Source organism: Etheostoma cragini, chromosome 2, assembly GCF_013103735.1.
Source record: "Etheostoma cragini isolate CJK2018 chromosome 2, CSU_Ecrag_1.0, whole genome shotgun sequence".
NCBI lineage: Eukaryota > Metazoa > Chordata > Actinopteri > Perciformes > Percidae > Etheostoma > Etheostoma cragini.
Genome location: NC_048408.1, coordinates 15,142,921 through 15,161,804, shown reverse-complemented (window position 1 = coordinate 15,161,804; position 18,884 = coordinate 15,142,921). Strand labels below are relative to the sequence as shown.

Sequence of the window (18,884 nt, the reverse complement as noted above, 5' to 3'; positions counted from 1 at the left end):
TATTCTCTGAGTATTGCCCATCTATTTTATTCTTGCTTTATCTTGCCTGTTTAATTCAGTTGTATTACTTTCATTTATTTATGACTAGACAAGCACGCAAGTTTGTGATGAATTAGCAGTTCCCCCCCCCCCCAAACAAAAGGCATACATCCAAACATTTGCCTTGTGTGTCAATTTTATTGCAGAGCCCTGCACAATCCAAACTCATTCTCCTTCCTCATTTTTGCCCAATTTACTGCTAAGTCTCTCGTTGTTTGCAGTCTCCTGCCCATTCTCCCTCACAGCTCTCTCAGCAGCTTTTGGCTCCTCCTCCTAAGCCCCCCCACTCTCCCTTCTCTCTTTCTTTTTTCTTTTGTCACACACAAGCACACACGCACACATGCACACACACCTCTCCAAGGGAGAGTTCTGTCATGCTATGTAGATTGGGTGTCCCAGGGTGATTAACTAATGATATGGGTCTCAGGTAACACACCTGATATCTGGGGACAGAGAGAAAAGAAGGAACAGGGAGAAAAAGAGGGGGGAGAAAAGAGAGAGTGACATAGAGAAATAGCATAAGTGGGCAAAAAGGGTAGGAGACACAGTGGATTGGAGGGTCAGGGGGACGATCAGGCCCAGTAGCCAATAGCAGAGTGGCATACTGTGATGACTCAGGGCAAAGCTGAGGAAATGAGATGCCGAGGGCAGTGAATGTATCAAAAGCGATAAACAGTGTGTGTTTGTGTGTGTTGAGGGCCTGTGCATAAACAAATGGATCACTGTTTGAGAAGAAACCTCCATTTGTCTTACACACATCATGACTCTGCTGTCCAACCCCCATCCCCCCAAATTATTAAATGTGCATTGGCTTTAGTTATTTATGTGTGTGTGTGTGTGTGTGTGTGTGTGTGTGTGTGTGTGTGTTTACCATATAAACAGACTTACCTCTTTGTGTGACAGGCAAGTCCCTGTAAGCACAACAACAATGAACTTACCACTTAAATCCTTTATTTCTGCCTCTTTTCTGCATGATCAGCATCTGTCCTGTCTTGACTGTTTGCCTGTGGGGAGTTAAGCCAAGACCCTTTCCCAACCTTTCCTAAAGGAGAACGGGGATTGCAAAGGAGCTTTTCTCTACTTCATACCTACATTACAGGGTGTGTATAATATTGTGAAAGGGAAAATTAATGAGTTATGGAAGAACTGTGACTAAGCTATCTATAACACAGTCTTTACAATCATCAGGTTGTATGTTTTGAACAATTAGTGGCATTTTTTGTCAACCTAGAAAATACAATACATACACACACTTGCACACAGAGTAGTCAGGGTGCAGATGGTGTAATAAAGTGGCTCAGCAAAACAGTTTTCTGTGGATAGCTATTATCTTGTTGATTATAAAGATATGTTACAAAGCATTTTTGCCAGTATGGTTTTAGTAGAAGAGAGTGCTGAATTCCAGCGCCATCAGTAACTTTATCTTCCAGCCCTCTATCATCAATCTTTTAGAAGCACACACAAACTTACACGCACACACACACGCGCACTGAGTGGGATGGATATATAGATCAAATCTAACTCATCTAGTTTAATTTGCTTTTTAAAATTTTTTTATTGATAAATTGTTTATTCACATTATTAACGTAACAAAAAATTTAAATATTCTCTAGTTTTTGCCTCTCAAATGTTTAGATTTGCTGCTTTCTAGGTTTTATAAAACTGAATATGGAGTTTTGTTGCTCACGCCACAATGGCTCTGGTAAATTGTGATGGGCATTGTGTTGAGATTTTACAAACTAGGCAACAAAATTCCTAATCTCATCGCAAAAATTAAATCGACAGATCAGCCCATAATGAAAATAATTGCAATAGTTAAAGCCGAACAATTTACATAGGTGTAAAGCTGGTATAAAAGGTGCCTTATTAGGAAATGATAATGTGGAATAGTAATATGTCGCCTACGGTGTTGGGCACATTATTTCCAAAATGTAATACATTATAGATTACTAGTTATAGTTATTTGTGAGTAATTAGTTATATTAAAATATTACTGTCTCTAAATTGTAATGCTTTACAATACTTACTTTTGGGTTACTTTTGAGTTACTTTTACCAAAATTACAGTGGTAGTTTGACTTGGCAGCTCATGTTAATCCACTTTAATACATCCTAGATTATTCATACTATTATGTATTATCAATGTGAGTATAGAAGTACCTAAAGCTATAAAGTAGAGAAGTAAGACGTACAATAGGCAAGTAGGAGAAAATGAAAATACTTAATTAAAAGTACCTTACAATTGTATTAAAGTATGGCATAGTTACTTTCTACTACTGATAAAATGTATTGACATTACATGAAGCAAGCCTAAACATTCATTTCCGCCATGTTGTCCACACTAACGCACTGTTACCTGCTGGGACACAGATGTTGTCTGTACCGTCTCTGGTTCTGGCTCTTACCACAGGAACAGGACAGGATGGGACAGCATCTTGCTTGAACGCAGCATAATTCTTGAAAATAATGTTGATCTCACAAATGTATCTGTCTCTGCAGTCGTCTCAGACATCAATATTGCGTTACAGCAAAAAGCAATACATTACTGTAACAGTATTATTTTTGTAACGCGTTACACCCAACACTGGTAGCCTACAACTACACAACACAACTCACTGATAAATACATTGTCAGATAAACATTCAATCCTGTCTCTCAGAGGCAATATATTCCTATAATCTAATCACAATTTATTATTTAAAAATAGAAATTTGGCCAGTTGTTGGAATCCTTTATAAATCCAAACTTACCTACATATAGACTACATTCATTCCAACTGTTGGCAGTATAAACACAGATAGAGTCACCTGTAATAGAGATATCTGCATGGGCCGAGACTCTTCACTCCACCCTTATTGTGCTTTAACCCCCCCTAGCCCCGGCTTGCTCCGCCTACCACCGCCCCTGGGAGAGGGACTGGGAGTTTAATGTTCCCTCTGCCCGTCTGCGATACCCGGGGACACAATTTACTTTACTGACATTTTTCCTCATCACCACTTTTTGTGTGTTAAACTTCCTCAACACTTTATTTGCGTCTAAGAAAATTAGACCTAGCCTAGGCCTGCAGTTTCACCGCCCCACTTCACCCCAGCAACGTTCAAGCCACAAGGTAAGGTAAACACACGCACACTAAGTGACACAACAGGTGTATCGTAAACTCAGCCGGGTTTACAAAACATCTTTTTTCATACTTTTTTTCCACGCTTACAGTTCCAAACAGTAACTTGATATGATTTAAGATGACAGCAACTCTACCGTGTTGTTTGATGTTTTTACTGAAAGCTCAGGTGAGACGGTAGAAACCTCCTGAGAGCAGGCGTAGCCAGGTTTCTGTGTTGCGTTCAAGTCCGTTTCGAATGATCCCTAACGAAAACGTAATTGAGGGCGATATATCGTATTTGTGTATTCACTGGTGGATGGATTCGGATAATATTTTGATCTTCTATAACATCACCATGGGTAGGCCTATATGTTGTTACGCCACAGTTTAACTTTGATATTTTTTTAATATGTAGCCTATATGTATGTATATATATAATTTTTAAAAGCGTTTTAAATGCTTTTTTACTTTATGGTTATAAGACTTAGCTAGGGTTCTGTGTTAGATCTTGTTGAGCGTTTTCACCCTTGACACATGCACTGAGATATTTTAATTGCATATCAAACTCCAAAAAAGCCACACAAGCAAACATTAAACACGTCCTGCCGGGCTGCAGTCCTACTGGCGTTTACAGGTATTATCAGAGTTTCGTGACATAGAGATACACAAACCGTTATGAGTTGGCTATCCTATCTGAAAAGCATAGATGCACTACACTCCAAACCCTATTTCGCCTAAATTCTGTGCTACACTTTTGCTTCTTATACAAGAGCAGCAAACCAAAAATGACAACAAGATTAACAATAATTTAGTTTTGGAAATAAGTATTGTTTGAGCACTCAAACTATTTGTGTCATAAGATGTGTCTTTACTCAGAGCTTTACCCTTTAGTTAATTTTTATTTTATTTTAATTATTTTTTTGACAGTAAGGGATATAAGGATAAACCCATCTAAAAGGAGACTGGCTGCCAGAATTGGGAAAGTGTGTACTCAAGTATTGAGGATGTCAATCCTAATTTCATGATAAATTTCGTTTCATGTGTTACCAATATGGGCTGAATGTATTGTGTATGGATATTTTACTACTACTTACCTCTACATCCCTGTTTGTAACCATTCCTCATATTCATTGGTGCTTCTTTTTTTTTGCAGTGTATAAGGTTAATGATATACTGTGGATGGTTACTGGACACCTTGTAGCTCAGGCTCTTGCTTGATTTGTTGTACCAACTGTCAATATTTGGGAAGACACAGCTTGCCGTACCTGTTCTTGTGTGTTGATGGTTGTATAGTGGCGGAGGTAAAAGATTTTAAAGTCAGCAGGGACGTGTAAAGAAATATGTCAGACATTATGGCAGATAGGTGGAAGGAATATGTTTGAATAGGACACTGAATGTATGTTTGTTCTGTAGAGTTCCATTGAAAACAGCATTGGACTGACTAGAGTTAATGTGAAATTGGGCTCCTCATGATGAAAGGCCAGTAGGGAATTTTGCAATGATAATTAAACAAGTAGGTTTTATCTAATAAAGACTTTCTATCAAATGCTGATGATATATTATACATTTATCAGGGCAGAAAAACCATGTTGCCATTATAAACAACTCCTCATAACCCTTATTTTTGGCAAAGTCAAGTGTTTTTTTCAGATAAAATATTTTTTCCACCAAAGTTCCATTAGCTCTGGACCTAAACTTATGTACAAATTTCTCTGGGCTTAACCTTTCATGTTTGATTTAATAGCATACTTTGAGCTTATGTGACTTTTCACACATAGATGCACTAATCTTGCCAGTCTTGGCCTTTAAGGGACTTTTTGGGGGCATTTTAGGTCTTTATTTTATAGAACAGCGGAAGTCATGAAGGGGGAGATAGATGGGGAATGACATGCAGCAATGGGCCACAGGTCGGAGTCGAACCTGCGGCCGCTACGTAGAGGAGTAAATCTTTATGTATGAGCGAGCGATGTACCAGGTGAGCTACCCAGGTGCTCTAAGGGGACAACATTTGGATTATTTTGGAACAAGAAAACTTAAAATTAGTTATCAGTTATGCTTTTTTTGAAAGATGTGAGGCAGAATAAACTGCTGGAACTGAGTTGTGTTAGGCTTATTATCAGTTCGTGGAAGTCTCATCTCCCCTCTCAACAGGGTGCAATGAGCTAATGAACCAAAGCTGCTACTTCTGCTGCGCTTAACTAAGACAATGTTTCTCAGATTATAAAGTGATACAATAACCTTCTTGTGTCACACTTAATAGATTTAAATAGCTTCATGTGAAAGCTGTAATTGGTTTCATTTTCAGTATTACACAACTGAAAGCTGGGAAACAATGCATTTCATTTGAGATGATAGCAGAGAGATGGTCTAGTTTCTAATTATTTAGATGTTTTTTATTATTTACATTTTGTTTGTTGTGGCCTACGTGGTTTGTTTTGCAGTTAACTCATCTGTGAGGTAGTTTTTACAAAACTTTTACGTCTTTTAAGAGTTTGAACTATCAATATAAAGCAGACCAATATGGTGAAAGCGTGACCTATACCACACAATGGCAAACTTGCATAATTATATAAATGAATGTCAATAAGAAAATGTGCAATTGTGTATCATATATTTATTGTTGATATATCTAAGAAGATGGAAAAAGGATTGAAAAAATGAAAAGTGAAAATACAGTGGATGCAGAGTAAAACTTAAACAGAAAGTAGCAGTTGGCTTTTGATTGTTCACAATATTTGCGAGTTGGAGTTAATAGACCCAGAAGTAATAAAATAGAACAAAAGGTAATGTTTATATGATTTGCATGCAGGTCGAGGCCTTGGTTGTAAATTTCCCTCGGCTATAGGTTCACACATTTGTTTCACTAACAGTAATGTAGCTAAACTGATGTCTCATATCACAGTGTTAAATTGATATACTGTACCTCAAAGCTCTAATCTGCTTAAAGTAACATCCTTATTTAAATTTAAAATCTGTTTCTTTTTATATAAACTATTGTAACTCATTCAACTCCACTTTGTAATAATAATATAATAGTTATGTATACTTTATATTGATTATCTTTAATACACACCCTTTTGTATCCTTTAATTCTCTCAATCCAGATCATTTCCTCATTCCTCCCTGTGAGTAAGGTAACCAGACTCCATTGTTAGTAATTTAAGTCATGACGCATCACAGTCCTTGGTAGACAGTGGCTGGTTTCTATAGTTACCGCCAACAGTCTGGGCTGAGAAGTGTCTGTAACAATATCCTCAGGACAATGCTAAACAAAATGGTGGCCACATTGAGTCCTCTTCCTACCAGGCCTCAGCTGTTTGCGGAGAAAAACTTCACATTATGGACAAACAGGTGGCTGATACACTTTACTAGATAAACCTGTTAAGATGCTATCAGGAGATGGTCAGCGGAAACAATATGGGCCATGCCATTTGATATAGATTCAGACGACCTAAAAAGATAGTATTCAACAATAAAGCATGATGCAAGATATATCTTGTGCGGCTGAGAGAAACCACATATTCTGTTGAGGATTGCCGGGTGCTGCAGCCTATCACAGAACATATTGAAAGAGAGGCAGGAAAAGCCCTGGACAGGTTGCCAGTGTGACACATAGGGCCCTTGCACACTGCCCGCATGGCGTGAGCGTGGCGTTTCTGTTGCGTGTCAGTCGCGTAGCAACTGCATGGCGTTTTCTGTGTCTTTGCACACCAGATATTGTCTGTCACGGCATTCCTGCTGCTAGCCTTTTCTGTACACATGTGTGTTTCCCATTGATAAAATGAAATAATAGTGTGTTCTTCAACTTTATTTTGTCAATATTTTGTGTCTTGTTTTATATATAAATATATATCTCAAATCTTCAGGTATTTAGACTGTGGATTAAAATCCACACAAACACTAAACCCTAGACAGGGAACACCCAGGTTGGGTTTAAACCAAGGAGTCCTCCCATTTTTATTTATTTGTTTAACTAGGTGTATGCTAAGGTTGATTACATAGTACTATGCCAACCCATTTAACACAGTTTCTTTTGGCCTTGGTCTAAAGTTATGAGCTGATAATCTGAAGCACCATATTTAAACAGATGTATGCTATCTCCAACGTTTCAAAATGCGAGCTTGCAGGCTACACATTATGTAAATAGGCCAATACATTATTAGTCGGCTGTCACAATGCTATGTTGTCTTTAGTTTAACATTTGGACTACTCATTTTGCTATTAGGCACAGACACCAAAGTCACAGTCACATTTTGCTAATGGAGCATTATTTATACATTTCACCCCCAAAGGTCAACACGTTTGTTAAGATGTAACCCTTTATGCAAGAAGACCATGGGTTAGTCATTGTAGATTAGGAAAACCTGAATAATTATTAGCTCTCCGTAAAGAGGGGTCCAGGGTTGATGATTAATCCAAGTGACAGGTAGAGTGTTGGCATATCGGGCACAGGCTATGACATGGTGGCATGATAGTGGTTCTTTGTGGTTGCGTTTGTGAATAGAGTGGCCGGAGGTTAAGAATGACGTTAGTGCTGCTACCCACACCATGTCAGTGAGGACTGTGCACAGAGCAAGGAGAGTAGAAGAGGTGTTTAGAGCATTACATCCATTTCCAGAGTAGCCTCCTTGCATCATGGGTGACTGATAAATTTGGCCCATTTGCCCTAACTATTTCTCAGTATTAAATACATAATGGCTGTATGAATATTTTTTCTAAGCCAATTCTAATATAGGATGTTTCTATACCTGCTGAGCAACATTGATTAATATCTGTATTATGACACTTCTTTGTCCTCTGTGTTTATTGAAATATCAGGCGTTAACACTGTTCATTTCTTTATAACTTCAGCCATGCTTCTACCCTCTTCACTACTCCTCCTCCTTGGCCTCCTCACCTGGAGTCCTACGGCATCATGGGCCGCTAAAGTGATCGTGGTCCCACCCATCATGTTTGAATCACACCTCTACATTTTCAAGACGTTGGCCACAGCTCTGCACCAGGAGGGCCATGAGACACACTTTCTAATTTCAGAGGGTCGTGGGGTGCCCCCTTCCCCTTACTACCACTTACAGCGCTACCCAGGGATCTTTAACAGCACCACGGCTGACAATTTCCTCCAGTCAAAAGTCAGCAACATCTTCTCAGGCCGCCTGACATTTCTGGAACTGTTTGATATACTTGACCACTACTCTCAGAACTGTGATGCTGTCGTTGGCAATGTTGAGGTAATGACCCGCCTCAAGGAGGCCAAGTTTGACCTGCTGCTGGTAGACCCTAATGAGATGTGTGGTTTTGTGATCGCTCATATCCTGGGTGTGAAATATGCCGTGTTCAGCACAGGCCTGTGGTACCCTGCAGAGGCGGGCGCCCCAGCCCCACTTTCATATGTACCCGAATTCAACTCATTGCTGACAGACCGGATGTCTCTGGTCCAGAGGATCGCCAACACAGCTGTCTACCTGGTGCAGCGCTTTGGAGTCCGTTATATTGCATTACCCAAGTATGACCGGATTATGAAGAAACACGGAGTGAAGCCTCAAGTGGCCATGTCTGACTTAGTGCAGGGCAGCCGCCTGTGGATGCTATGCACTGACTTGGCTCTGGAGTTTCCTAGGCCCACCCTGCCACATGTGGTGTACATAGGAGGCATCCTTACCAAGCCCCCCAATCCACTTCCACAGGTGAGAAGTACTGAAAGACACACACACAGTTGACAAGCACATAAGGGAAATTTGCAAAGACAGACAAAACGTTTTTGTGTCATGGTTGTCTGGTCTAATGTACAGGAGTGTAGGAGTAGTGTGTTTATTTATGTATTACTTGTTCAAAAATATAAAGTTTTGAATGACTCCCAGATACATGTTTCTTATATCACTGTAATGTGACCCAGATAATGCAAAATAACAAGTACACAGCCTATGAAGTAAACCACACCTCTTTATTAATAGAAAACCTTGAATTGTTTCTTGAATGAACATAAAATTGACAATTACCATGATACCCCATAGAACGATGCAAGAAATGAATTGCAGTTAAACAAAGAAACGGTGATTACGTAAAAAGACATTGCGATTAGACAATTATGTAATAATTGTTACAGGCCTACTTACATCCCACTCAAGAGAAAAGTTTTGTCACTCATTTTGTCACTCATGTATGATAAAGTTCTCTGTAAATTAACATACAGAAAATACTTCTCTTGTCTTTACAGTCTGATTGAGTTTCAGTATGTTTTGTATGTACCCTTGCTTGTCCCTATTGTTTTGCCTATCATTAGTACCTCTTACTATCAATACTGCTACAAAGCGATCCTTTATAGGCGACGATGCTGGGGTGAGAATGGGTTTGGGTTGAATGGACGCTCTAGATTTTGAGCAGAGAGGGAGGGGAGTCATGGAGAGCAGAGGCGGGTGGTGACGGGTGGGTTAGTCCAGCGTTTGGACGCAGAGAGCGCGGGTCGTCGGTATCTACTGCGGGGGGTGTTGGAATGCCACTTCAGCCAATAAGGAGCATTGTGTCGTTTTGTGTGGAGGGAGTTATAATTGAAGTGGAGGGAGAACGAAGCCATTGTTCTGGGCAGAGCTCTGGGGACACTGAGACTCTTTTATAGGTTCACTGAGGCTGCGTTGTAGGGACAGTAGGGCTGCGCTTCTGGGACACAGAGCCCAGTGTGCCCCTGATGTTGCTCTGTGCCAGGGCCAGCCTTAGCTGCCGCAGCTGGACCATTGGCTTCCCTCCCTCTACTTGTCCTTGACTTCTATCCCTCCAACATGGCTTCTCCCTCATCTCACACTGCCAGTCCCTACATCTTCGCTTACTAGAAGCTGCTAAACTGTGCTAAAATATGTGGATAACGCCTTTAAGTAAAACCTAAAACAGGAATAAGGTTCAAGGAGGAGGAGGCGAAGGAGGAGGACATTGACTTTATTCTTCCAAGGGCGTGTGATGTTTTCACAGCCTCAAGTTGTCAGTTGGTATAAACTGAGATGTACCGTAGGCCTCCTTCCTTTCCTTTTGATTTAACTATTCTGCTGACATCTAAAATGTTCCAGGAACTTTTTGTTAGACGAAAGCTACAGTAAGACAATGAACATAGGTAGGCTAGTTGGCAGATGTTTAATCATGTATACAGTGCTCATGTTTTTTTATTTATTTCCATTGATTGCAGTTTTATTCCCTAACTTTAACCCTGTCAACCAACTTTAGTAAGAAAATGATGACATATAAGGTAATGTAATTTGCAATAACCTCATAGAGATGTTACCATATTAACCAGTTTCAGACATGCAAATACTGTTTGTATCAATGTCGTTAAAGTAACTACGACTGGGTGCTCTCTGACATATCCGACTTGGATCTTAATAAATCACTTGGTGAATGCCCATCCGTTCATACCTCCACTTCTGGCTATCATATCAAATCTATCTTTTTTTTTTAGAGAAAATAGTTGGAAAACAAACGAGTTGTCAGTGAGGTCTGTTGATTTACCAAAGTAACAGGGATCTTGTTTCTAGAGAGACCCGCTGATACGTTTTCTTTGCGCATCACAAAAGAAATTCCTTTCTCCTCAATTGTATTGCAACTGTATTGAGTTGGCAACATAAACATCAGACATCTGTGAACTTGGCACATAAAATAAAACCTGGGAATTGATTCAGGTGAAGGGATAGCCTGACAACACAAACCCACATGAAGAAGTTGGGTCTGGTAACTCACCATTGGCAGGGCTCAATCATAGAGATATGCAAAATGTCTTTAAAATCTCTCTGCACGCAATCGGATAGCCCTACAACCAACCAGAGCTACGTTTATTGATAAATTAAACTTTTGCCATGTCCGGTCGGCAAAACTCTGAACACAGCTACCTTTTTAAAGGATGACTTTAGTGCCTAACTCCAAGTCTCCAAGAGTTGGGCCACAGCCGATTTTAAAGTCAGCAGCCCCAGCAGCCATCTTCTTTGTTTTCATGTAACAAGGAATTCACGCGTTTTGTAAATTATTGTTAATCAGCAGTTCTGTTAATTCAAGAACAATTTCCAATACAGCAAAATCCTCCGAGCTAGAACCAACAATCAAATTATATTCATCATTTTTTGAGTAGAATTCTGATCACACACTTGACAGCTGTTTTAATTTCAGAGCTCGCCTCCCTACTTGCACGTGTTCCACTAAAACAAGTTCCTTTCCCGAAGCTGTTTTGCAGAGACATTGTTTCTGCGTCTGGTGCTTAGTGCCGCCCAAGACAATTGTGATTGGTTTAAAGAAATGCCATCAAACAGGAGTACGTTTTTCTCGTGTCTAGGAATGTTGTAGCCAGACCCTCCTTCGTAGCGCTGTAGAGGAAGGTCTGGCAATGTGAGACTACTGTCCCCATAATACACGGGCATTTGTGTTTTCAATTTTATATTAATTGATTTATCAAGGTAATGCACTCACAGTTTTCATTTTGTACAAAGAAAGGGTTTGTGAAAAATAGGGATCTTTTGCGGAAATATGCTACTGTTCAATTTTTGCTTTTAGGCAAATTGCAACAGGCAGCATTTCAGATTGTTTGCTTTATGGACTTTCAACATTATTTATTAATTTCATAATATCATATGATAATGTGAAATGCATTTACAGGCACCAAATTGCAAAATGCAAACTCAGCACATCCTTACTTACAGTTTTGAGGCATGAACATACTGTAACTACATTGAAAAGCTTTGTGCATTCTACATTCTGTGTCTTGCTTGATAAACCTCTCCTGTGGACATTTCTTAAATTCTTGGATTTGAATTTTTTTTCATTATAAGATGGCCCTTGTTAAGGGGGTTTATGTAATCTGGGACTCTCTCTGCTTTATGACTTTTGCTTTTGAAATTACAAACATAAAAAAAAAAGTGCAGTAAGGTCTATAACATCTCACTTTAATTTATCTTAAACAACAGTGTTCAAAGTTTGTGCTAGGACTGGTTTTTATATGTTTTTCTCTCATATTCCCACAGGACTTTGAGGCATGGGTGAATGACACAGTGGAACATGGCTTTGTGGTTGTGTCGTTTGGAGCTGGGGTCAAGTACCTTTCCCATGACATTGCTCACAAACTGGCTGGAGCCCTCGCCAGGCTGCCCCAACGTGTCATCTGGAGGTAAAGTATCTTTTTTTCTCACTTATACAGGAGACAGCTGTCACTATGACAGATGTGAACAGGGTTTTCTGGTGACCTTCAAGTTACTGGATTTCCTCTACTTGGCACTCTGGGGCCTCTGAATGTCAGAGGATATCAGTATTTTGTTTTATGGTTTAACATGGAGCCCTATAATCAGCTATGTTACTGTTGTTAAATGAGGTATTGTAACACGTTGTTTTTGGACCAATGTCCATGTTGACACCTCACACTTGCTTGTGGGTGTTATCTGAGGTCATCCAGTTGATCAAACAGCATTGAGTAGCGGATTGAATCCTGACCCTAAAAAGACTTCGTTTAGGAAAACCTAAGACAACAACTAATGATGATGGCTTTAAAAGATCTTTGCATTTGATTTAATTTAGCAAATCCACATAAAATTGATTTCTCCAGAGTTTCAACTGGGTGCGTGCGTCTGTGTTGCGTCTGGCTGTGCTGCGGTTTTGTTTTGTCCTCCGCCGTGCGCCATACTACACAGGGAGCGTCTCAGAAGCGGAGCGTCTTGCTGCCCGACCCGCAGACTTTATTGTCCCTACAAGTGTTTTACAAAAATATCCTGTGTTCATTAAGCTAATCTCTACCTTCCACTCCAAGCACTCCAACAGTTAAACTCCATGCCTTGTCTTTTCTGGCGTTTTCCTAATCAAAAGGATCTGTGATGTCTTATCATGTGTTTCCACTTCCAAGATGAATCTCTCGTATTTCCTGGCAGTATAGTAGACAAATACAATAATTAGGGTTTACAATGTTTTGGTACATTGACTGGATGCTCTCGCTGTTCCACTTCCTGTCCGGCTGTCCGAACGGCCAGCGGCTCGTTTGAAAATAGACCTTACCAGCATCTTTATCAGACCAGAGAGACGCTTCACCCTCACTTCTGGGACACAACGTGGCTGGTAAATTATCAACAATGGACTTGAATGGCCGCGTCGCTTGCATGGGTTGTGACGCGCCCAGAACGCAGTGCAGACACGTCCATTGGAAAATAGAGTTTACAGTTACTGTTAGCAACAGTAGCCTGATAAGATGACATTGTAGGTCATTTGCTGCAGCCATGGGGTAGGATACATGTGTCTCTGATGGGGAAACTAAAACTGCCGCAGTATATGTGCATCACCATGAATGCAGATATTTATGTGTTCAGGACAAACTCGTAACAAGAGGTCCTTCCCAGTTTGTGCTTGCCCAATTAAATAGATAGGTGGGATTAAAATGGTTGGTTATGTAGTGGCAGTTGTAACATTAATGATACACTGACTATGACCTGAGCAGAAAAAACCCAAAATATAAGTTAAGGGCAAGTGGGGCTGATAGAGGAGAAAAGAAAATGTGACTACTTGTGTCACGGTGCTTTAAAATTCTGTCCATAAAGCTGTTAATCCTTTACTCTTATCTCAACATATTTAAGAGATTGTAATTCATTGACCACATTCACATTGTTTTTTTGTCATTTCTGTCCCATAGATGACAAAGGACTAGTTAATTAGACTAAAAACGGACTGTCTTGAAGTTGCATAATCTTTATGAGACAATGCAATTTGTTTATGTACGTAGTTACAGTATATCTTTTACCGGGATGGCCAAGTAGTGCATCAATAAGAACTGCAGGAACAAAGTCATGATCCTAGTACATACATATGCACGCGGCTCCCAAAGCAGACTCTTTTCATAGGTATATGGAGTAGCTGGGTTAATATTTAACTATACACAAGAGACATGTGCTTGTGTGCAAAGGTAGGTGAAGGTGAAGGTCTTGTACAGACACACTACACAATTTACAATCATGTCTCTTTAACTGACAGCATGGCTAAGTAACATTTGTTAGAGATCTCTGCCAGACAATTACTGTTTTAAAATGTTGTTTTTATTTGGATCATATTGTATGTTGTATTCCAGTTTTGCTCTTGGTAATTTTTAAGATTTTTTAGTTGGTTTCAGTATTTCTTTCCTATTTCTTTAGTTTTAGCTCTAGTTTTAAACTCATTATTATTCCAAGCACTCCAGTTATACGTTTAATATTTATTTTCTTATTGACCCAATGGAGATCGATCACTCAATCTTCAACTTTGAATATTGTTGACAAGGGATCCTCATTTTTCAGTTAATACATTGTAACCATGAATGGATTCCTTTTTTTTTCATTGCACATCATTGTACAACAATATTATGTAGCAATCCTAATGATGGATTTGCACATATCAAACAGTAATTGAAAATATATATACATACATTAGGGATAAAAAAAATATGTATTTGTTGTGACCTATAAAAACAGTAAAATAGCTGAGATATTTCCCTTTTGGATATTGCAGATTGATGAGTTGTATGACCCTACAAACAAGTACAAGTACAAGTACAATGAGGAGGAAATATTTACAAATAAATATGCAAAGGTGCAGTTGGAACTAATATCAAAAGTAATATCACGTTGTTCCATTACATTTCCTTCTGGCTTAGTGTATGCCATTTAAATGTATGCAAACAAGTGCAGTAGTTTACAGACATTTTATTTCTAGACTGCATAAATGGCAAATAACAAACTGCGAAAAGTTGGAATTTTCTAATTAATTGACAACTCAGAGAGAGGACAGAAGTGTGAGGATGTGAGATAAGGAGGAAGGAGACAGAATTAGAAAATATATTGTTCTTTTTTTCCAGAAAAAAAGTAGTAAATTAGTAGAGGATAATATGAAGTTGATATGAATCACAAAGCAAAGGAGGAAATGGACTATTATCCCTTTTACACAACAAAAGCAAAAATAGTCGCACTCTTAGACTGTCCCCATTGTATTTGCATGTATTTATTGAAGGCTTATACTGTCATTTGGCCCTGTATGCCTTAATTAACACGTAAGTAGTTTAGGTTTTTGACTGATTATCTTCTTTGGTTGTCTACACTCACCTTTTTGAGTGTATGTCTGCGATATTTAATATGGAAAAGAGAATAGGAAGCAATAGGTAGTGTATAGAGTTGGAGGGAAAAGCAGCATACCGAGCCATGCTAGGAGCAGGTATCAACAACAGACACTCATTATATGACTGAATATGTGGGTTTGGAGAATTTTATGCATTTTAGTGGCTAAAGCTGGACAGAGTCCCTGGTGCAATCTAAGAGGATTTTATTGTGGTTGTCAGAGCACTTACCAGATTTCTGGGCAACATTTACCGTGTCATGTTTTGTTGTTAGGAGTGCTGGAGTTGCCTTGGCATGAAACATGTGTAAGTAATATTGTGTGATAATTTGTAATCATTTTCATTTTAGTTATGAAAATGACAAAAGCTAATCTCAAGGACTGATTTATCACAGGAAGATATCAGATAATGATGCTTTACAAGAAGGTATCTGACCAGGTCTACAGGCGAAGTGCGACAATGATCTTAAACTTGTAGCTACAAGCAGGATCCTCTTGTAAGCCCCAACACATTGCATGTGACATTGAATGGTAATCTGGCTTTCAGTGGCCCTGTCAAATAAATGGAAAAAGGAAGAGGGCTGATGAGAGGGACAGGGACCAGGCCAAATGAATTGTGTCATTGATAATTGGCTGCATGAATGTAGGCTTTGATTGGCAGAGCATTGAATTGGTGCTTTGTTGAAGAGAGAAAGAGAGATGAAAGACTTTGGGTTTGGGAGGGAAGGAGACCGAGATGGACGGATGGGAGTCATAATGCTGCTTGCATATGTGTTGTGTGTTGCATTTGTTGGAAAATGCTTCCGTACACACAACCACAAACACCAACAAGCATATACACAATGCTGTACTGTAATTTTGTGTGAATGTTTATCTGATGATCATGATCATAACCTTGTACGACAGCCTCGGCCACAGTGTATGAGTGTGTATGAATGGTACTGTACTAGGGAGCCCAGACATTCCATGTGAAGTTGAACACAAAAAAACACATAATCCATGCCCCTCGCCTGGCATCATGCCGGTATTGAAAGTCGGAAGAAAGCGGCTGAGTCCTATTTGATTATGACTGTGTCTTGTAGTGTAAGTTGGTAAAATATGTGGACAGTTTATTACAGGGAAATATCGCACGAATTTAAAAGTAGCCTACATTTGAGATACGAACACAAGGAGTCTAACCTAGCTTACCTTAACAAGATAAAGGAGAACGCCAAGCCCCCTTTTGCCAATACAGAATCTAACCCCAGTAACGCTACGGCCATGGTTGTATTGACACATAGGACCAGCAGTATGACGAAGACAACCGCGGGACAGAGAACACAGAGAACACTACAGGCTGCTGTTACCGGCGACCCGGTAGCTGGTTAGTAAAATCACAGTAACACCAAAAGCAGGAGGGTTAATCTGTGGATTAATAATGGGATGCCTACCCAACTGTGGGGGTAAATTGACTTCAAAAAGTTCACAACTTTACTCAGACCAAAGTTCAAAACACCTGTTTATGTCTATCTTCTTTAGTCTGTTGGCTGTTTAGGTTTTTCTCCTGGAACACATCGAACACTAAACTGAAAGAAGAAAAACTTAATTACAGAAATTGTTTAACATTTTGGGATATACACTGATTCACTTTCTTAAACGCCAATACCTTTGTGGTAACCAACCCCTGTAACAAAATGTGATGTTATTTTTACACTCCGTTTTTTGTACAGATTAAACAAATGAGATATTGTGTGATAACTAGTGAGCCTTGGAAATACTTGTATGTGGCCTTTGTTACACTTGGACAGACCCAGGCTAGCTCTTTACCCCTGCTTTCCACTTTGTGTGCTAACATGCTAAGCTAAGCTAACTGGCTGCTAACTGGGACGTTATATTTGCTGTGCAGACATCAGTGTGGTATCAATGTTCTCTTTGACCTTTTGGCTAGAAAGCGATCAGGTGTATTATCCAGAATTCTAAAGTGTTCTTTTTGCAAATTAACAGTCACGAAACAGTTGAAATTAAAGAATAGGCCTACCAACAGATAATGCTCCAACAACGGTATTTAGGGAGTAGATAAAAGACATTTGCACATATCTGACAAATGCAAAATAAATATCAAATACTGTGTCAATTATCCAGTGAGGGATTATGTTGGTGTCCGTACACTGTGATGGCAACATAATCTACTAAAAGGTAAGATAAAATATATAATCATTATTTTCTTTTTTTCTACCTTAGATTCTCTGGAGTGCCACCCAGTAACCTTGGTAACAACACCAAGCTTGTTGATTGGATGCCTCAGAATGACTTATTAGGTGAGTGCATTTCAATGACACCACATACTATAATGTGTACCACCCCTTTTGTTTCCCTTATTAACAGTCAACACTGAAATGTTTTCGTTTGGATCAAGGCATGTTTAACACATAGCTGTTGTTTGGGGATATATATGAGATATTCATACTGATGGTGTGGCGGATTAGTGTTTTGTGTGGGGGGGTTCCTCCCATACCTAATTCCACCACAGTGGTGGGCAGAATGTGAATGTGTAAGCCGCTATGTGCCTGTTAGTAATGAGAAATTTAAAACAACATTCAGATATTGACAGCAAGCATTGTATTCTGCATTGGTGTAATAGCACCGTGGTTATCCAAGCCTGTGAATTCTGCGATGTTACTCTTGTCTGGTTTTCTGGTACGTCAGTAAATTGAATTTCAAAGGAACAATTATAATAACAATTGTTGAGGGTTAGTTTTAACTGAAGCATGCTCTCCAACTGTCTATCTATTGAGAGGAAATAAACTGGTTATAGTTAAAGTCTATGAGATTCAGTGAGTAACTGTGTTCTCTTTGGATAGGAAAGTTGCTGTAAATAAAAATATTCCCCATAATTAGCCCATCATAATTTTATCATTATTATTATTTATTGGGATCTTAGCTCTGTCATTTGTCAGCCACCTTTTGAGGTACCTCCCAGTTTAACCTTGTGACTTCATTTCACAACTTCAGACAATACTCAGCACAGATGTTTCTGTACACTATGCCAGGCACTTGGTTATAGCGGTCCTAGTCTCTCTTTGCACGACCTTCCTCCACAGCACTGCGGGGGTGTTTGGTTTATTTTGCCCCCAACATCTCCTTCAAGGCAGCGCAGCAATGGCTATGTTTAGGGTTAAGGTTAGGGTTAGCTGCCTGGAAGGAAACGTTGGAGGAAAAAAAACACCATTGATCCGCTGCGGAGGAGGGACTGAGAAGTCCATACCGCATCCCGGGGTGGGAGAAAAACATGCTCTGGTTGATTGGCATTTTTTTTTTTTAAACCAATCACAATCGTCACGGGCGGCGCTAAGCACCGGACAGAGCCACGGTGCCATTGCAAAATAGCCTAGGGAAGCAACTTGTTTTGGTGGAACGTGTACGTTCTGAAGTTGTTTTAATAGTGCAACAGAAAACTCACATTGGACAAATGGTCTAGCTCTAGTTTAAAATTGCAACACAAAGAAAGCACATGGCAATGGACATCCGGCCAAAAAGAGTGACGTCTGGCGGAATTTCCGGAAAGCTTTGTTGTTTCATCCTAGACAGAGTCTTTTACACTCACTAGTCCTCTAACCCTCTTTGCATTTTGAGAAGCTTTTTTCTCTTGATATCAGTGGTCTCTATATCTACCTTTGGCCAGG

At 39.5% G+C, this 18,884-nt stretch overlaps 1 protein-coding gene across 1 annotated transcript in view; it reads left to right on the top strand.

Moving 5' to 3' along the window:
• The first annotated feature begins 2,934 nt into the window (after window positions 1-2,934).
• The window catches only part of ugt8 (UDP glycosyltransferase 8), an 18,593-nt gene continuing 2,643 nt past the window's right edge, over window positions 2,935-18,884 (top strand). The window contains exons 1-4 of the mRNA XM_034897284.1: window positions 2,935-3,147; window positions 7,990-8,822; window positions 12,129-12,271; window positions 17,443-17,519. Of these exons, the coding sequence (XP_034753175.1) occupies window positions 7,992-8,822; window positions 12,129-12,271; window positions 17,443-17,519 (1,051 nt within the window). The 5' untranslated portion in view covers window positions 2,935-3,147; window positions 7,990-7,991. The remainder of the gene's footprint in view (window positions 3,148-7,989; window positions 8,823-12,128; window positions 12,272-17,442; window positions 17,520-18,884) is intronic.